Here is a 21930-nt window from a genome sequence, read left to right as displayed (position 1 = left end):
TTTTAGTATGGCTGTTTTATGGCTGACCCAGTTTGCGATTGTTACTCTTAACATCCTTTTGAGAATCCTGTTTGTCCTGGCAAACAAAGACTTTTGCGGAAGCGTTTATGAAACTCGAGTCGGTGAGTAAATACTTAAATAAACGACAAAAAAGAAAAAAACCACTGTTTTACACTCTTTCTATAGCTAGTAGTTACGAGAAAGAACGTTTTTTACCTTTCAGACCATGCCTTGGTAGGTCATGTTATCCAGAACAATGTTGTTGTGGACGAGTTTGAATGCCAGTTAAAATGTATGGGAAATAACAGCTGTAAGTCGATCAATGTTCATCCCAGTGATAGCAATGGAAAACGTAGCTGTGAGTTGAATAATAAAACACGGCAGATGAAGCCAGGTCATTTCAAAAAGAAGAAAGGATCTACATACTATAGCTCTGTTCAGGTGGGTTCTGGGTTAAGCAGGTTTGTTGATAACTTTCCTATCTTAGTCACTGCCAAGAACAATGCTTCGCAACTACTGTTATGTACTTATGGAAACTGAGAGAATCAATTTTTATTGGCTTATGAGTAGGCGTTCACTTCGTAAACGGAACACCAAGCAGTTAAAAATCTTAGGAAAACGTTTCTTCAAGCGTCTTAGCTATCTTCATCAATTTACAATTCCCGTTTTGCAACAACCTGCGAACCAAAAGGTTTTTTTCTGCTTGTATAGCGTGCTCTGAGTGTTGACAGGAGTGTAAGGGTAACGTCAAACTTCCTTTTCTGAAATCGCACATTAAGCGTCTGAATACTGATAACGAGAAAACAAGCTTTGTTTACTCTGAACAACAATCGATGCCAGAACGGAAGGAAAAAGTTCACCTTTCTGTTTTATTAATCAGGCCTCCTGTATGGATGTTTCGCGCGGGCGAAAACAAACAATTAAAAGCGGCCAGTGTCATCCAAGATACATAGGAAAACATTGTGAAACACGTAAGTGGTGAGACTGTTCTAGAAAAGTTCTCTTTTAGACGTTGCCAAACAAAATATATGACTATTAAGTGATATGGAGATGGTGTAAATATTCAACTGGGGACTCCTTTTGAAACCCATTTCTGAAGATAAATGCGGACAGTCCAGTTCAAATTTGCGTATAGCTTTTTTCCCTTTTCTCAGCGTCTTAACCAGTGTGTGAAGATTAATAAACCCATCAAGATTAAAGCTCATTTCCTTTTTCAGCTACCAGAGGCTTATATTTCAATCAGCCTGGTCATTCCTGTAAGGACATTATTTGGCAATTGAGCCTGAACCGTAACACTAAAAAATGAAATATATTTAAATTCGCAGCTGCGCTGTCCTGCAAGCACATTTTGGAAGCTGGAGACTCTAAAGGAGATGGGGAGTACTGGATCGTCCCTGAAAAAAATGGAACTCCTTTAAAAGTATTTTGTGACATGACAACTGATGGAGGTATGCACTGTTAATAACTCGTTTCTGCAATTTTGGCTGTGTTTAGAAGAGCAAAGCTGCAAAGGCATACCCTTATGTGTGAACCTGAGATAAAGAAACTATTGAAAAATAATTAAAACATTTAAAGAATGCTGCAGACAAACGAAAACATCTGTTTTAGGGGAGGAGTTTAGGGTGTGGCCTACATTTCAAGTGAAAGTTCCCAAAGGCTGGAGCCAAACGAGCAGGTTTTTTTTTAGACTGTTAGAGGCGTTAGAGCTGAAATGTAGAGAAAAATCCAGCTTGAGGTTAAGCCAAGTTTTTTTTTTATCTAAAGCCACTGAGGTGATAACAAACGAACAAAACCATTCTACTACCTTATCTTCTTTAAATGGATAAAGCTGTGGCGCAAAGGCGTAACTAGAAGTCGCCCATTTTTTATCGAAAGAACAATAGACTTGTTTCCGGTCTCCCAAGAAGTGCAATTCACATTTTCTTTTTTAATTTCTGGCAGGAGGCTGGCTCCTAATCTATAACGTTATTGCTGAGGGAACTGTACCCCCCACCAATTTGAATAAAGAAGAGACATATGAAGGAGTCAGTCGTTACAGAAACAACAGAATGGTTCTCTCACCTAACGGTATGCGAGAGCTGAGATCCCGCATATCTTTCACTCAGCTGAGATTCCACTGCCGTAAACAGCAACATGGACGAACGTTTCATGTCAAAACGGCCGCGAACAGCTCTGGTGAAGCTGTAGCCAGGTTCTTTGCCGGTGATGCCGACGCTTTTCCCAAAGCCTGTGGCTCATTTGAGAAACTCAAGGGAGACAACTCAGTCCTTGCAAGTAGATGCGTAGAATGGGGGAAGGAAAACGGTGCATATCGTGTTGGAAAATGGGGACATGAAGGGTATAAGGAGCTGTATATATACTCAGCATTCATTCGGGGTCGATCTCATTGGCGCACGTGGCCTGGATATCACATCTGGCTATGCGATGACGTGGCGGACGATTTGTCGCGCGGCGACTTTTGGAAGATTTATGTCCGTTAATGAATGCAACGCTTTGCGACTCCTAAGTGAAAACTCCCGCAACTGACGTGGAAGCAGCAAACAAAGATACGTTAAGATTACAGCATCATGAACTTTCAGCTTAAGATTTTTGCGCCTGTCGAAAATTCGTTCTTTTTCCATGAATAGCAACCTCCTCATATTGAATATACAACTCATCTTTTAATATGTTGCGAAAAGATAGTGCCAGTCTCTGAATCGTTTTGGAGTGAATTAAAATTTTTAAGAATGATAGATTCAGAGACTGGCACTATCTTTTCTCAACCCCCAACTTATTTCATTCAAACGTGACAAAAACGTAGGCAACTTTTTAGTCCGGAGTTCATTTCAAACCAATGACCAATCTGGAACTTTTAAATGCGCTCGCTCACGATGCAAAATTTGTCCTTTCATTCATAATGTAGAGAAAATATCGGGACCCAAGAGATCCATTAAGATCACTGATCGCTTTACGTGTACCTCCGCCAATGTTATTTACTGCATAACTTGCACTTATTGCAATAAGTTATACATCGGCGAAACAGGAAGACGACTAGGTGACCGATTCCGAGAACACCTTCGCGTAGTGGAAAGAAATGACAAGGACGCATCCCAAACCAGTCGCTAGACACTTTAATCTTCCAAATCATTCTAAACAGCATATGGTAGTTTGCGGCCTTTCCTTACATCTAGGCAGTTCGGAAAGCCGTAAAACACTAGAACAAAAATTTATCTTCCAAATCGGCATCCTTAATCCCCAAGGAATCAACGAGCGCTTTTCATTCAATTAATTTATTCCTGTTTTCTCGTCAGCATACTCCCACCAATGGCGTAGCTCCACTTTCTGCATATAAACCCACACACAACCCACAATTCCTCCAATCGCTCTGACGAAGGGCTAACGCTCGAAACGTTAGCCTTTTTTACCCTTTACAGTGGCTAATTTACGTTTTCAACCCAGTTGTTAACACTAAATTACCTGCTATACTCTCCCACCGACGCAGCACCACAGTTTCTTTAGAAACTTACCCCTTTATTCATTTATCATCTTTTAATAACCGAGTTAATTTTAAAGATCTTTAAATCAACTTATCAACTTAACACCTTGGGAAAACAAAAGTTAATGTAATATCTAAGTAACAGCGTATCTAAAGGCACCATTGTTGTATTCTCAGAAACCGTCGGGCCTCTCTCGGGAATTGGTATTTGTTGGATGTCTTAAACACTATTTCTCAACTTATATGTATTGTTATGGATAGGAAGAATCGCAATATGCACCTGAAGCACGTCACTCAAGTTGTCAGGGGCATGGACTTCATGCAGCCCGCACTCTTTGCGTGTTTTACTATTATAACAACAAGTCGGCATACTATAACACATTTTGTATCGATCATCGACCATTCAGGGATGAGATGTTTTGTTGTGAATACAATTTAACAATTTATCAGTCCAATTAACCTTCCCTGCGACTCATGATAAGATCATTCAATCTTTTTTACTGTAAATAGGTGTATTCTCACTTGTCTTTTTAAGAATGTTGTTAATCGCGGATTTTCAGATAAATTAAAGCCAAGAGGTACACAAAGAAGTATGTAAAAAGCAAAATACGTTAGGTAGACACGAGTCGAAATGAGCTGGAATTTAGAGCACTTATCACAGTTGCCATTTTCCGAAGTAAATTTAAGCTCAACAGATTGTAGTGCTGCGTATGATTCTCTTTTAGCCTTGTGATCATGAAACCAATAGTTCAGTTCATTCATAGTTACCTCCATCACGAAGGATGTGCTTATCTTGTTGTTATTTATGTTTTGCTTTGTTTTAATTTTTTTCTGCGGCTCCTTAGACTAGGGAATAAACACGAAACTTAGCTGACAGTTTCCATTTTGTTTTTATTTTTACTCACACATTATTATTGAGGCATTGAAAGAGAAGGTGCCCCTCGCGGTAGGCCCACTGTTTATCTGCAACCAAGTTATTTTTGAAAACATGTCGAACCACTATATCGGATACACAAGATTCCATAATCTTGCTGGGAACACTCAGAAGCGATATCGGGCTGTAGTTGTTCGTGTCAGCTTCGTCATCTTTCTTGTACACCAGAATCAGGCGAGCTTTCTTCCAATCGGTGAAGGTTCTCCGAGGTAAGCACAGAATGAGAATATACCAGTCAAGAGAGAGATTATGGCAGCCTCAGCTAGTTTTAATAATTTTGGTGGAATGTCATCTGGACCTGCTGATTTATTCGGCTTGATTGCTTTTAGTTTGCGTCGCACCGAATCCTCGCTGACGGTGATATCAGTCACAGAGGGCACTGAACCAGTGCGATCGCTGTTGGCTCGTCCAAGTCTAGTGCCGATATTAGCAAAGAAATCATGTATTAAGTTTGCCTTTTCTGTGTCATCTACAGCAAGGCTTCCGTCCTCCCTCTTTAACGGACCGATTCTTTTCCTTCTGACTGGATTTGTCGCTTCCGCAATTAAATTCCACTGTAAGCCGCTGCAGACTTAACTTCAGCTAACTTCTCGTTGAAGTACTATACCTTAGCGTTTCTTATCTCAGATGTAATCTCATTTCTTATTATCTTGTATCTTGTATAAATTTCTTGATCTTTAGCGCTAACAGCTCTCTTGAACAACTTAAACCTTAAGTTCATCTTTCGTCTGACGTCATTGTTTATTCAAGGAGAAGATTGACTTCGGATCTTGACGCGCTTCACTAGTGCGTGTAAGTCACAAATATCTTTTCATGATTTGTACCATGCCCAGAGAACATCACCTGTTCAGTTCATTCATAGTTACCTCCATCAGGAAGGATTTCCTTATCTTGCTGTTATTTATTTTTTACTTTGTTTTAAGAGCTAATGTCAGCATGCATCAGACAAACAGCGGCAAGTCGCCTAAAATTTTCTTTCACTCCTACTCCCATATTTTGAAGCCAAGTATGTTCTAATAATTGTGGTGTAGTTTTTTTGTGAAAATATATTTCAGTTTTCGAGAAATTATTTTTTTCGTTCGACCGCTCAAATATGCAAATTTTCATCGTGAATATTACCCCAGTTGTGTGACCTCATGTAGCGAATATACCAGACCTTCGGTATTTCTGTCAATATAATCTTTTGTTTTATCATCTAAACTTAATCCCATGTCATTATTGAAGCTGCTCACGGTGGTAAGTAGCCTACTTACCGAAGCCAGATTGTACGAATTTTCCAGACTTCTTGAGTTCCATCTGTGATACACGCTTGCCAATTCCCCTATCGGCTTTTAGAATCGACTTAACCCTACCTTACCATGGCCGGACACTTCTTTTGGTACCCTACATCTGCTGGAACCACGACTCCACCCAACACCGAGATTTGATCTATGAGTGGGGCAGTTTGTAAAATCATCAATATCTTTTGGCGTCTCGAAGATGTCGGCACGCAACAAAATAAGATCAACCTCATATTCTGGGTCTGAAAACTTGCTACTCCGCAAGTGACTTGAAATGTCTTTTTAACAACCACGCAAGAGAAAGACTTGAGATATACAACTTGGGTCTTCTCGATAACTAAACCCACAATTTCCACCAGTGAACGATTTAACTGAACAGCAAATCTCCATGTTAGCATGTAAGATGAGACGCTTATAAAACAGATCATGATGTACCTTGTCAATCAAATTGACTATTGTAACCATTTTCTGACTTCAGCCGGCAAAGGAATCATTGACGGATCTAGACATTTTAGTTTTCTGAATGCAGTGATTCCTGAAAGGTTTTCCTAGATGTCATGCGAAGAGGGAAAAAACTCATCTCTTGATATTTCGGAGGTTGACTCATCTTTGAATTTCTGTGTCACGCTTGTCATGCAACTGATATATTAAGATAGAGAAGATATAAAAACTGGAACTCAAGTCTGGCTAGAATTTGGTAGAGCATAATTAACGTGATCATCGAAACAGCTAGTAAAATCATAAACAAGAGTGCTATGTTAGATTTTTTTGCAGATTGTAGTGATTTATGCCAGTTAACGGTGGCGACAAGTAGGCACACCATGTATATTTCATAGTCGCTATCAGGTAAATTTTGCCTGAATTTGAGTTCGTCTCAAGATAGAACAACATAAATGCACAAGGAAATTTTTACAGTAACTATATAACCATCCCTTTGTCTTTTAAAAGCTTGAAGCTTAGTAGATTCTGTCATATCGGTCATTGTTAAAACTGTCTTTGTTTTGATGCTACTAGTCGACATGGGAAAAGTATGTCGGACAAAAATATTCACCAAAAAATAAACATTCTTTTCCAGCTTCAATAATGACAGGGGATTAAGTTTAGGTGATAAAACAAAGGATTACGTTGACAGAAATGCCGGAGGTCGAGTGGAATCGTTACATGAAGTCACACAACTGGGGTAATATTCACGGTGAAAATTTGCATATTTGAGCGGTCGTACGAAAAAAGTCATTTCTCGAAAAACCAAAATATATTTTCACAAAAAAACTACACCACAATTATGAGAACATACTGGGCTACAAAATGTGAAAGTAGGAGTGAAAACGAATATTGGGCGACTTGCCACAATATTTCAAATTTGTTCGATGGACGCCGACATCCTCTCTTAATTTGGTCAGTTTTTTTGCTCTGAAAGCGGATCCTTAGACTTGGGAATAAACACGAAACTTAGCTGACAGTTTCCATTTTTGTTTTCATTTTTACTCACACATTATTATTATGGCATTGAAAGCGAAGGTATACATCAACAGTAATGAACTATTATCAGGACTCGTATGGCGGGATTTGGATCAATTTAAAAAGGAATTATATGCTTTGATGTTTCTTGTTTCTATTGTCACTACACTAGAACAATGCCTGTGAGGTAGGATACCTTTGCTCTGGAGCACAATAGTCTCCCGATATTCTCTACTTTGAAATGAATGTTTTTACGGGTGTTTGAACCTACAACAAATAAGCCAATATATTATGCCTAATGGAGTTTTTATCATGGTCATGAATTAACGAGTTATCAACTAAAAGGTCGCTCTAACATGTCCTCTAATCAGGAAGGCAGCTTTCAGATCTTCCCACTTGTCACAAGTTCGGTCAGTCTTGCTGCATTTTTCATCGGGAAGTGTTTAGCTCTTTGTTTCGTAATTGTTTACCGAAAAAGTGCACGTTTTCGTGAGCCACGACTTGGCTGGATTCTACGCCAACGAACAAGAAACATGAAGTTTAATTTCTTAATTTTTAAATTAATTAAAAAATGAACTGTAATTGGATGGGTATCCACACTAAAAGCCAATTACAATTGATATTATAGGTAAGGTTCACTTTGTGATTGACATCTGTTCTTTCGTTAGCCAATCAAATACTTTGGACCTTTCGAAAGATTAAGGTTGCTTTCGAAATGTTGTGAAAATTTCGAAAAGTGTGGTAACTCTTTCAAAAAAGAAAAAGGAAAAACAAAACTAAGCTCTCTGTTTTATTTTATAAAAAAAATCCCTTTTTTTAAAGAGAGAAAATAAGACCTCAAAAGCAATTAAAGAATTAAGACTTAACTGAAAGAGAGCTTTGAATTATAAATGATGTTTATATTTAATTAAAATTGTCATCCGATGAGGAGGGGCCCTACTTGTGCAGGAAAACAAATTAAGACGAATTAAAGTGCCTTTGACACGAAATTTGTTTTTGCATTTTCTGGCTGATAACTGTATTTTTAAAAAAATTCGTGTCATAGGCGCTTTAAGGGAGACAGATATAAATGCAGATTAGGTGAAAATTTCGAAAAGTGTGCTAACTCCTTCAAAAAAGAAAATTAAAAAACATAACGAAATTGAAATTTTATTTTTGAAAGAGATAAACTCCTTCTTTAACAAGAGAGAAAATAAGGCCTCAAAAGCAATTAAAGGACTAAAACTTAACTGAAAAAGAGCTTTGAATTATAAATGATGTTGATATTTAATTAAAATTCTCATCCAATAAGGAGGGGTCCTAGTTAGCAGTAAAGCGATGAATATAAAGGAATCATGTATTACAGATAATAAGTATTTCAACTGTCAGTCAATGACGCTCTGCTGACAAAGGAAGGCAAATATAAGAAAGCTGATATGCAACAAGAAAACTAAGGAGCTCCACAGATCCAATCGCTCTGACGAAGGGCTAAAGCTCGAAACTTCAGCTTTTTACCCTTTACGGTGGCTAATTTACGTTTTCAACTCAGTTGTTAACACTAAATTACCTGCTAAGGAGCTCCACCTCGACAAGATAAAACGGCCAATTTTAGGATGGCTGTTTTATGGCTGATCCAGTCTACATTCTGAAAAGTGTGCTAACTCTTTCAAAAAAGAAAAAGGAAAAACATAACAAAGCTCTCAGTTTTATTTTATGAAAAAAAAACCTTTTTTTAAAAAAAGAGAGAAAATAAGGCCTCAAAAGCAATTAAAGGACTACAACGTAACTGAAGAAGAGCTTTGAATTATAAATGTGTTATATTTATGATTTTAGATATATGAAAATTCATATATTTGCACTGCGGTGGAGAGATGAAATTAACAGATCCTCGCAGCTAAGAACACTACTGAAACGAGTAGTTGTAAATTGGACCTGAAAAAAATTCAGGCCCGTACGGGATTTGAACCCATGACCTCTTAAAATTAATTAAAATTGTCATCCAATAAGGAGGGGCCCTACTTAGCGATAAAGCAGTGAATAAAAAGGAATCATGAATTATAGATTATAAGTATTTCAACTGAGAGTCAATGACGCTCTGCTTACGTACAGAGGAAGGCAAATATAAGAAAGCTGATATGCAACAAGAAAACTAGGGAGCTCCACCTGGACAAGATAAAACGGCTAATTTTAGTATGGCTGTTTTATGGCTGACCCAGTCTGCGATTGTTACTCTTAACATCCTTTTGGGAATCCTGATTGTCCTGGCAAACAAAGATTTTTGTGGAAGCGTTTTTGAAACTCGAGTCGGTGAGTAAATACTTCAACAAAAAAACAAAACAAAACAAAAACGGAAAAAAGAGAAAAAGAGATTCTTATACACTCTTTGTATAGCTACTGGTTACAAGAAAGAACGTTTTTTCGCTTTTCAGACCATGCCTTGGTGGGTCATGTTATCCAGACCAATGTTGTTGTGGACGAGTTTGAATGCCAGTTAAAATGTATGGGAAATAACAGCTGTAAGTCGATCAATGTTCATCGCGGTGACAGCAATGGAAAACGTAGCTGTGAGTTGAATAATAAAACACGGCAGATGAAGCCAGGTCATTTTAAAAAGAAGAAAGGATCTTCATACTATAGCTCTGATCAGGTGGGTTTTGGGTTAAGCAGGTTTGTTGATAACTTTCCTATCTTATTCACTGCCAAGAACAATGTTTCGGAACTACTGCTATATACTCTGAATACTGGTTACGAGAAAACAAGATTTGTTTACTCTGAACAACTATCGATGGCAGAACGGGAAGAAAAAAGTTCACCTTTCTGTTTTACTAATCAGGCCTCCTGCATGGATGTTTCTCGCGGGCGAAAACAAACAACGAAAAGCGGCCAGTGTCATCCAGGATACAAAGGAAAACATTGTGAAACACGTAAGTAGTGAGACTGTTCTAGAAAAGTTGTACTTTAGACGTTGCCAAACGAAATACATCACTACAAGTGCTACGAGGATGGTATAAATATTCAATTGGGGACTCCGATCCTTTTAATGCCCATTTTTGAAGATAAGTGTAGACAGTTCTGTTCAAGTTTGCGTATAGGTTTTTCCCCTATTCTTAACGTCTTAACTAGTGAGTGAAGATTAGTAAATCCATCAAGATTGAAGCTCATTTCCTTTTTCAGCTACCAGAGGCTTATATTTCAATCAGCCTGGTCATTCCTGTAAGGACATAATTTGGCAATTGAGCCTGAACCGTAACACTAAAAAATGAAATATATTTAAATTCGCAGCTGCGCTGTCCTGCAAGCACATTTTGGAAGCTGGAGACTCTAAAGGAGATGGGGAGTACTGGATCGTCTCTGAAAAAAAAGGAGGTTCTTCAAAAGTATTTTGTGACATGACAACTGACGGAGGTAAGCACTGTTAATAACTCGTTTCTGCAATTTTGGCTGTGTGTAGACGAGCAAGGCTGCAGAGGCAAACCCTGCAGCCTTGTGTTTGAACCTGAGGGGGAAAAAATATTGAAAAATAATTAAAACATTCAAAGAATGCTACAGACAAACGAAAACATCTGTTTTAAGGGAGGAGTTTAGGGTATGGCCCACATTTCAAGTGAAAGTTCCCAAAGGTTAGAGCCGAACAAGTAGGATTTTTTACAGAATCTTTTAGAGAAGTAAGAGCTGAAATACAGAAAAAAACTCCAGCTTAAGGTTAAAGCAAGGTTTTTATCTGGAGCCACTGAGGTGATAACAAACTAACAAAATCTTATCTTCTTTAAATGGATCAAGTCGGTAGGTGGGAAGAATAAGCGACAATACCTTTGCGCCGTGGCGCAAAGGCATAACTAGAAGTCGCCCATTTTTATTATAAGAACAACAGACTTGTTTCTGGTCTCCCAAGAAGTGCGATTCACATTTTCTTTTTTAATTTCTGGCAGGAGGCTGGCTCCTAATCTATAACGTTATTGCTGGGGGAGTTGCCCCCCCCACCAATTTGAATATTGAAAAGACATATGCAGGAGTCAGTCGTTATGGCAACAACAGAATGGTTCTCTCTCCTGACGGTATGCGAGAGCTGAGATCCCGCATATCTTTCAATCAGCTGAGATTCCACTGCCATAAACAGCGACATGGACGAACGTTTCATGTCAAAACGGCCGCGAACAGCTCTGGTGAAGCTGTAGCCAGGTTCTTTGCCGGTGATACCGACGTTTTTCCCAAAGCCTGTGGCTCATTTGAGAAACTGAAGGGAGACAACTCATTCCTTGCAAGTGATTGCACAATTTGGGGCAAGGAAAACGACAAGTATCGTGTTGGAAAATGGGGACATCAAGGGTATACGGAGCTGTATATATTCTCAGCATTCATTTCAGGTTACTATCATTGGGCCACGTCGCCAGGCCATGACAGATGGGAATGTGATGACATGGCGAATGATTTGTCGCGCGGTGACTTTTGGAAGATTTATGTCCGTTAATTAATGAAACGCTTTGCAAATCGCTAATGGATACTCCCGTAACTGGAGTTGAAGGAGGAAACGAACATACGTTAGGATTAGAGCATCTTGAACCTTCAGCTTGAGATTTTTGCGTCTGTCGAAAATCCGTTCTTTATCCTTAAATGGTGACGTCCTCATATTTAATGTACAAGTCATCTTTTGATATACGATTTCATTTTAAAGATCTTTGTATCAACTTATCCACCTAGGCAAAACAAAACTTTAATGTAATATCTTAGTAACAGCGTATCTAAAGGCACTCTCGGGAATTGGTACTTTTTGCATGTCTGAAACGTTTGTTTTCAACTTGTATGTATTGTTATGGATAGGAAGAATCGCAATATACCGTAAACATATTACTCGAGATGTCCGGGGCGTGAACTTTATTCAGCCCATACTCTTTGCTTGTTTTGCTGTTATAACAATGATTCGGCATACTATAACACATTTTGTATCGATTATTGACCAATCAGGGATGAGATTTTTGTTGTGAATATAATATAACAACTTATCAGTCCAATTAGCCCTCCATGCGACTCCTGATAAGATCATTCAACCTTTTATTATTGTAAATAGATGTATTCTTACATGTCTTGTAGAGAATGTTGTTGTTGTTTATCGTGGACTTTCAGATAAATTAACGCCAAGAAGTACACAATTAAAATATGTAAAAAGCAAGAAACGTTAGGTAGACATGAGTCGAAAGGAGTTAGAGTTTAGAGCACTCATTGCAGTTGCTATTTTCCGAAGTAAATTTAAGCTTAACAGATTGCAGTGCTATGTATAATTCCCTTTCAGCCTTGGCATCATGAAACCAACATTTCGGTTCGTTCAAAGTTACCTCCATCAGGAAGGATTTGCTTAGCTTGTTATTATTTATTTTTAACTTTGTCTCAATTTGTTTGGTTTTTTTTCCTCTGAAAGCGGATCCCTAGACTTGGAAATAAACACGAAACATAGCTGACAGTTTCCATTTTTGTTTTCATTTTACTCACACATTATTATTATGGCATTGAAAGCGAAGGCGTAAATCAACAATAATGAACTATTTTTAGGACTTTCCCACATGCTAACGTATGGCGGGATTTGGATCAATTTGAAAGGAAATTATTATTTTTTTCAATTGCCCCCTCCCTCCCCTCTCCTTACTTTTGACTGTTGCTCACCCCGTTGGTGTGATTTATTTCTTGTCCCAGCTTTTATTTCTGTGAAAATTAAAGATGGCAGCTGAGATTTTTACTGAGAAGACACAGAGCACTCGTTCCTAATATTACGCCTGCTCTGTCGGCTCGAGAATTAGAAGAAGCTTTTTCTTTTCATTTTTCCTTTACAAATTTTATTTCCATTGAGTTGCCAAGAAGTCTCCCATTACATAACTTGGTTAATCGAGATTGATAATTGATGTTACCTAAACAGCTAAGGCATCACAAAAATTAAAAGACATCAATTTTGCAACACTTAACAAAGTTTAGTGGGCAAATATTATGTTAGGGGACTATATATGATAAACAAAATGATACATGGTTGCTTGTAGATATGAATTTCTCTTCTCGTGTTCAACTCGACATCCGTCACTACGCGCGTCCATGTATTATTCTCTATTTATTTGCGTGTATTTGGGCTCGAACAGATTAGAGGTATCGAACAATACCCAAATCTATACCAATCACTGAGTACAGGATTAAAATTCTTCTAGAAGGCGGTGTCATAATATTAAGTCCTACGCGACTAATCGAGAGCATTAACAAGAATGCAATTTAAACCTTTCATAGGGCGAGCGAAGTTTGAATTTCAGCAGATCTACAACAAATATGCGCTCTTGGTGAGTCTTTCCAAGTCCGTTCAATTTGGACATTTGTATCGTAAATTGGACAACAGAAACTGAAGGAATTCAATGAGAAAAGGCTGCATTAAATCCCCTTGTGTCTGGTTGGAGCGTATCAGTCGAATTTAGTTTTTGTAGAGGAAAGACCAGATTTACAACGCCATTGCAGCAAACAAACGAGCAAACTCTCAGAACTTCAAAATAAAAAATTTGAATTTACTTACGATTAATTTCCTCGCCGTTTATTTAATGAACAGAGGTAAATCTTCGTAGGTGAATCAATCGTCGATGAGAGTGAATAATACTCGATCATTGACTGTTTTGAAGAAACATTGTCGTGGCAGTCCTTGTTAAACCAGTTTCGTTGTTGTTTTTCAAAAGTGAGCACGCGCTTTTTTTCTCTTACGCGCTGTCTAATTGACAGGTGTCAGATTGTGACAGATACTTGTAAAAATAATGTTTCAAAGTTTATTTGGAAGCTTTTTAAATCACTTTTATCATTACGCAAATGAAAATGTTTCGGTGAAGCATCTCTCTTTCATTTGCATCACCTCTATTTTAACTACCATTTACTCGCTCAAAAATTGATCAGTTTATGGAGGATCTTGCCGTATTTACAGTCCTAAATCATTCGGGTCCTTTTGGAGAGAATTTCGCTAAGTTAAAAAAAAATTGAAAAAAAAAATATACATATATATATATATATATATATATGTTATTTAGTGGCTAAGGGTCGGTCCGTACTGGGGTGAAAAACTATACCGAGGTCACAGTTTTTCATCATACGGACCGACTCTTAGCCGGAAAATAACATATATTTCTTTGCTTTCCTCAAAATTTCGGGTCTTTGCAAAATCGTGCGTAGATGTCATTATAAGTCAAAGCGTCTATAACTGTCACGAATAATAGGATTACTCTTGCCCAAACGATCACCACATACGATAAAAAATATAACCAACTTGTTAAATTGACAATATTGAGTGGTTGATACCAGGAGCAAAATTCACCTGCTTTCCTTAAGCCTTACTGAAGATGCCTCTTTTTTAGCTTTTTGTCTTTGACAGACTTCAAATAAGGGGTTTTTCTTACATTTGTGGCGTAGAAAGTCGGCTCACATTTAGAACTCGAACAGAATCTGAGAAGTACATGATCAAGTTCGAACTTCTTCGAGGCCTCGGTTTTCAGAGCCTCTTTTTTCTGCAATTTCTTTGACTGTTACATAAAAAATCCAGATAATATATATGGCACATATTCTCGGTATCCTACACGACAAATTAAAATAATCTATCGTTTTCTAACGAACCATGAGGAAGAAAGGCGGTTTTTTTTCTTATTCCAGGTGCACTTTATAATCAAGGTTCTGTCTACACATACGCTTTACACTTAAGTGGTGTTAAAAAAAAAAGATTGGTTTTTAAGGTGCACAGGAAGTTTCCACCTTTGGAACAAAAATAAACTTCAAAATACAGCTAGTGATGAGAGCTGAAACCGCCGAAGAACTCAACAAGACGAAACAGACATGTATTCGTCTTTTTTACGCACCAATACATAAAGGAAGAAATCTCCTTTTAATATTTCATTTCAAGCGGGATCTTATTTGCCTTAACTAATTGCACGTGTGAGAAGGGAATCAGGAGACCGCCAAGGTTACCATTCTCCTAAGAATTTAACCCAACTTAATATTTGTCCCACGCTCTGGGAAATTAAATAGAGAGTATTCATAATATTATTTACTCGAAAAATGAGCTGAAAATTCACAATGCGTCAATCTAGATAATGTCTTATCCCTCAGTTTTGACCCTAAAGAGTTAAAGAGATCACTCATAATGTACTGATATGTTTTTTTTTTAATGCAAAAGACAGGAGACGGAGGTACGCAGACGGAGATAAGCTTAGCTTAAATTCGTTTCTTTCCAACGTCTTTGCTGTATTGAATTGACAAACGTAGCCCAAATTGACATTCTCAGCGTGTGCTATATTTATTCACGTAAGACTCCCTTTTTACGCGTTGACGTGTTCAATAGACTATATACTTAACCACAAGTTAATCAGATTTTACTCATCTGGTTAAAGCGTGAAGCGCATAGGATCATTACCACGTGTCTCTTAAACCCGTCTAATTTATTGTGATTTTAAATGGGACGAGAAGGGTTTTGCTAATTTTTGTTCTCCTGTGATTGGTTTCGTGTTTGAATTAGTTTTATTTCATTTTTGTCTTGGAGGAGCACTTAAGCTCCAGATGATTTGAAAATTTACATCATTCAACATATTGTGCTACAGCTCGACTATTCAACCATAACGAGCAATTTCACCATACAGATGTGTTTTCGGAAGGTCGCTTTAAAATTTAGAAGGTATTTGTAATAGTTTTATTTCATAATTTTTGGTTTTTGGTTTTAAAAATTGGTTGCTTCTCCCACAGTTTATTAAGCAAGGCGGCGATTCCGTCCCAAATTTACATTTTATTATCCTTTCTCTAAGAAGGTTGAGCTGAAGAGAGATTGTCTTATTCAAAACTAAAAAGGAAAGAAAACAAGAACAACAACAACGAATTCGGTTGGTTTGCCTGAATTACCATCGCTTGCCACATTGAAAAAGTTATCTTGCGTGTTTTAGGGTGGAAATTGTTTGGAAAAGAACTCGCTGGTGACCACGTACGTCAAGGCTTGATGTACGCGGGTCACCAGCGCTTGATGTTCTTTTTTACCAGAATCAGCCCTCCTTCAGACTTTTTTCACAAAGAGCACCAAAAAAGCGCACACGTATTCAGCTTTGAGGAAACATTCAAAGTGTGAAAATCTACTTTGCTGATCTGCAAAATATATGCCAAGAATGCGAGTGAGGAAAAATTGTTCGTGAGTTAAACAGCACAATTTGATTACGACACTAATTATCAGCTTTGCTGAAGACGATATCATTGAAAAAATATATCTTCGTCTGATATATTCTGAAATAAGTTCCATGATTCATGGAGAGTTTCGCTATTAGTTGTTTAGTTACCAGATGTGACTAAGACACTTTAGTCGATCACATGTTGTTCAAACAGGCCGTCTGCTGTGATTTTTTCTGGACACCCATTTCTAGTCAAGAGCGTATGTTTCTAAAGAAACTGTAGAACAGCGTCGGTGTGGCGGTGTGGTACCGTGTTCAATTGAAAGCCTTTATCTGTGATCATCCTAACACCTCGAATTCATATACTTTCGAGAGACTTCAGGTTCGAAAGTCTAAATGGACTTCGCAAAATTTCTTTTCATCAGGAAATGCCGTCACGATACAAATAAACTGAGTCGTAACTCTTAATTTTCCAACCCTTCTTTGGAAGATCGGGCGGCGCTCAGGAAGTCTTAGTAAGCGCAGAGACGTATTAAGTTGTCAAAATGGCCGACAAAGGCGATACAGTGTTTTTTGGCGGGTCCGACCTCTGTCAATAACAAGTTCTGAAACAGTTTTCTGATACCCCTTTTCATGCAAAAGTTGAGAAAGATCTCACCTCTACAAACCAACAAATTGTCCGTTGTTCAAACTTCAAATAAGAATTGCGGGGTTACTGCGACAAATTTCATCTCCACTGACCACTCCTAGAGTTTCGTGTATTTCAAGTTACTTTTTAATATACCCTAAATCCAAACGCTTGACTACACCACAAGTCGACCCATGGTCTTTGCCTGTAGTGGTGCTAACGAACTTATCTCTAGTTAGATAATTAGTTTTATGAATGAGTTGATAATGCAAAAACTTATCCTTTCATTCATCACCTTGGGAAATAATTGGATCGCACTAATAATTTCACCTGAACCACCGCAAATGTCATCTATTGCATAAACGTGGTAATTCAGTATTATGAACTGATAACGTAAATTGGCCACCGTATAGAGTTTCAAAGCTGACGTTTTGAGCGTTCGTGTGAGCGAAAGGCTCTGACGAACGCTCTCATTAAACTAATTCATCATCTGTTTTTCACGTTACCAAGGTCCCACCAATTAGCGTAGCTCCGATTTTTTCTATATAAACAACGCACATCCCAGAATTCATCGATTCACTCTGATGAAAGCCTAACGCTCGAAACGTCACATTTATAGAATCTCTCTACGGAAGTCAATTTATAAAATCAACCCAGCTAGTAAAACCAAGGATTTTTGTGGCGAGGAAAAAATTAGGAGTCCTAACGTCACTACAGGTGGACCGGTTTGTTTACAAGTACAGCTAAGCGAGTCATCTCCTTCAACAAAACTCAACTTAAATTTGCAGATATAAGGTACTTCATTTCAGACCACGGTGTGACTTTTCACAATAAGCTGGAAGGCCTCTTCATTTATCTTGGGTGTGATTCAGTTAATTTAATCAATCTAAGCCCCTTTTAATGTTTCTCAGAGCTGGGGTTTTTTTCTTCATTTGAATCACAATATTTAAAAGCAGCGGGTTCGTCTATTACAATTAATGAAACATATCATACATAAAAGATAAATGATAAATGAAAAACTAACCTTACGTCCTAGCTGTAAGGGTACTGTTCAAATGATTTGAGAAAGTAAAGGCTGTAAAAAGTAATTAGGCCTCACAAAGCTTGAACAAATAACGCAGGTTTCTTCTGTCATATTGAAGCCATCGGGTGACAAAAAACAACGAAAATTACGATAAAAAACGAAATTAAACTGAAAAAATTGGATTGCCTTTAAACAACTCAGAGAGGAGAACTTCCTGTCATTTCCGCACTATGATGTAATGTTTCATTTAATTTGTACTAAAACAGTCTTTCAATAAAGAACGAGGACTTATGATAGATAAAAAGTAATGAAGAATGATGGAGCTCTCTCAATAGATCGAACTCTCAGATCTTTGGTCACCTGTTTTAATGCTTTCAGCGTTGTACAGAGATTGCAACATCCAACAGTTGCCAGGGCCTAAGACTGAATAGAAACCGACGGCAATTCTTAAAGCTCAGTCGAATAAACGTAACTCTCTAATTTTAAATTTCCTTTCCTGCTGTCACAACTGTTTTAATGAGAACACAGGTACAGCTATTCAATTTGGCGCTGTGCGCTCACCCCAAATTCAGTATTGCCAAACGCCTTCGACAACAGTGACAACCAACAATAAAAAGGGCAAACTTCAACATGTGCGACCTTAAAGCCTTGGAAAATAACCCAAGAGTTTTGGGTGTTACATCTTCCAAAACCTTGTTGTCATGAATATATTACTTTTTTAATAACTCTTTTCTCTCATGTACTGCTCCATAGCTTATTTACTTGTTCATTATTTTTCAGATCAGGAACTCGCACAGACTGAAATTTCATTATGTCAACATCAGCTGCCTTCGCCATAACAGTCGTTTTTTTTTGATAATAACCTCTGTAATATCATAGGAAACTCTTTGGTGTTGCTGGATCATAAAGAAAAATCGTGATATGAGGTACTGTTTTGCCTGTTCCAATAGCAGGGCTGTAAAATAGAGACTTAAACAGTCCGGACGACAACGCTGAAGAATTTCACAAATGATTGGATGGTGTTTACCCTCTGTTACGGCGACACTGCCTTAACTCAGCAAGATAGAATGTGAGCAGATTGAGTCCCGATCGTGGTTTCGTTTCTGCGAGCACAGGACGAAAATCACGTTTCCAGGCCTCTTTAGTCTTAAACGTGAAAAAAAACATCGAGTTCATGTTTCCGTTACATTTACCGTTTTGCGGGGAAACGTGTTATATCAAGGTTTTGGCGATTCTATCAAGTTTCCATCATATTTCCGGAACGGAAATGTCAAGTCATGTTTCCGTCGCTATGTAAGTCAAGGGGCGTTTTCCGGCTGTTGTTCGTTTCCGTTATATTTTCTGCAATGGAGTTTGTTAATATCCTCGTTGAATCTCCCCCTTTGCGATGAAAAAAAAACCGATCATGGTTTTGTGCATGGTTTTTACTATTTGGAGCGAATTTTAAAACGTCAGGAAATTGCACTTATATATCAATGAATATGATTTAAATAGGGATTGTTCAGAACAAACAAACTATCGTGAGAAAGTTTGTATATGAATTAGTAACCTTCCGGCTGCTGCTAATAAAATTGATATGATAACGCAACATGAAATCGCCACTTTACTCTTCTTCATTTCTTGGCGTAAAAAAACAAATTCCGTTGTTCCGTAAGCAATGCGTTGACGCAGAGATCCGCGCGCAGACTCTATAATCGATATTAAAGGCGCGAGGGTACTCGCGTTACATCTACCCCGGAAAATTAGTTTGTTTTGTTTAGTTAGAACACTTCTGTTGTTTAGAGATCCCCGAAAAATCTAGAAAGAACCTTACTTACCCTGAATCACGCACGAATATTATTTTGCTGGAAAAGTATGCCTCTTGCGAGGTCCGATTCTTTCTTCGACAAAAACGAAAACAAATGACAAAAGGCTTAGAATATATCTCGAATATCTTTATCCGTCTCCACTGCAAAATAAATTTGGGCTTGAAGGAAAAAAAACAGATAGAGAGGGCAGAAGAAAAAAAACAGCAAAAGATAAATAAAAACAGACCAACACACGCCCTCTTGCGATCAATGCAATCTGAGCTTGAATTTCACCTGAATTGACGTAGTTTCTCTTTCATTATTTCTACAGAACTCCCAGAAATTATCTTATTGTTTAATCTGGCGATATCAGACATCATGTTACGCGGTGTTCATGATACCCAAAAATATCCATGACGCTAACTGGTGCCATGCCATCCAGAACGGTATGATCGGTCTATGTTTATGCAAATTTGTTACAAATGGAAACATTGCATGGATTGGAGGAGTGTCTTCGATAATCACCACTGGTCGCTGTTTTTTTTTTTTTTTTTTTCTCGCCATTGAACGATATTATGCTGTTTGTTTATCCCCTTCAATAGCGGCGAAAGAAACGGGCACTACCCAACAACTTTAGGGTATAGTTATCAATAACTGAGTCTACACATACATAGCATTTCAGAAATGAATGCAATCCGCCGCTTTGTGTGCACTTATAAGAATTTGAGTCTTGTGTTTAATACAGTTGATAGTACGATTGACGTAGGTATGAGAACTGATTGAACTGTTATCAATTCTACCACTCCTACCTTCCCCAACACCCACACCCTCCCTTCCCTTCCCCCAACACCCTCCCCCCATCCCCACTCCGACACCCCCTCTACACCCACGCTTCACTCGAGCGAGTATATACAGGTAAATATCGGCAGTGCTCTTTTCGTATAGGCAATTCTATCTTCAATAAATACGCAAAAATTTAATTAAAGACGACAAAAAAAAAGAGAAATTCCTTTGGTCGCAAGGAATAATTTACCCCAGCCCTCTACATACCATCAATTAATATTAACAGTTTCAATTTGACGGGTTCATTTTTCTTATCGAAGTCGAAATTGAAGGGGTTTCATTGACCTGGAAACTTTAGTTTATTACTATAAAATAACGGATCTCTTACCACGTGCCCATTCCTCCTAAGAATAAACTGATTTCAAATCATTGGTCACATAGGTGTAGAGTGTCAGTTAATGGTTACTGGGCCTTTGTGTCAGTTGATTATCCCTTTTGCTTGGCTTTTTTCGACGTTATTCATCTCGCCACTCTTTTCATAATTGAGGAAGAAGGACGATCTGTGGTGCGAAGCTGGCCCAAGAAGTGGATGTCAAAAGCGTACAACTTCGCATGGTCCACCATGGTGTTTGTTTCCTTGTTGGTGATGATCGTGCTATACTCCATGGTGATTTAAGCATTAGTGCTCCAATACTTACGATCGGCAACCGAAGCCACCCGACAACAGCAAGTAAGTATACTCCAATAGAGCACTAAAGAATACGAAAGATTATTCACTGTACAACCAATTTTCAATTGTGTCGGTAGTTATTTGGAATGCTTACTCGAAATGGTGAGTGGTCCAGGAGAAAACTAGCGCCGCTTTATCAATCAGTCAATTTATAATCAACACATAGTGACTTGGTCACGCACGTTTCCAGCGCTTTATGCAGCTTTGCTTGACTTTACTCTGAGTGCTCGTTGGCTCCTCGTGTGTTTTTCCGGTTTTGATCGGATGTTGTGATTGCTTTAGGTCTGGTTTTACCGGATCACTCGAATAAACGTTCTACATACGTCATTCCATATGGTTTAAAAAAGACACAATCATTCATCTAGATTGAATTGAAGACGCGTAGTGAGCAATAGAAATCGGGGTTACACATTACTCACAGAGGAACGACCGAAAAGAAACTATATTAGACCATTGCAAGGGGTGTGGGACCTATCACTTGAAAAATAACACCAAAATCAACTCACCCTAATAAAAGTACACAAACCTTCGGAAAAGAATGGGTTATCATTTGGTCGATTATCTTGGTAATAAGGCAAATATCGAAACCTCTCCACTGAAAGGGTACGTGCATTTTTGCGATCGAACCATAACAATTTGTAACTAAACCTCGGCAGGTGCTAAGGGTAAAACTATGGAGATCAAAAGATTCGCTTTAATATAAGGG

At 38.1% G+C, this 21930-nt stretch overlaps 1 protein-coding gene and 1 pseudogene across 1 annotated transcript; both read left to right on the top strand.

The window, feature by feature from the left end:
- Positions 1–2480, top strand: LOC131791084 (ryncolin-1-like). Its single transcript, XM_059108399.2, has 6 exons — positions 1–122; positions 224–441; positions 881–971; positions 1218–1264; positions 1346–1448; positions 1942–2480. Exons 1-6 carry the CDS (start codon positions 8–10, stop codon positions 2478–2480), a joined length of 1113 nt encoding a protein of 370 aa, XP_058964382.2. The 5' UTR covers positions 1–7.
- Positions 2481–9261: 6781 nt separating this feature from the next.
- LOC131791080 (uncharacterized) lies at positions 9262–12513 on the top strand (annotated as a pseudogene).
- The last annotated feature ends 9417 nt before the right edge of the window (positions 12514–21930 follow it).

This window comes from Pocillopora verrucosa, chromosome 8 (assembly GCF_036669915.1).
Source record: "Pocillopora verrucosa isolate sample1 chromosome 8, ASM3666991v2, whole genome shotgun sequence".
Classification (NCBI taxonomy): Eukaryota; Metazoa; Cnidaria; class Anthozoa; order Scleractinia; family Pocilloporidae; genus Pocillopora; species Pocillopora verrucosa.
Note: the sequence above shows the minus strand (reverse complement) of the source record. Positions and strands in the feature narration are given on the sequence as shown.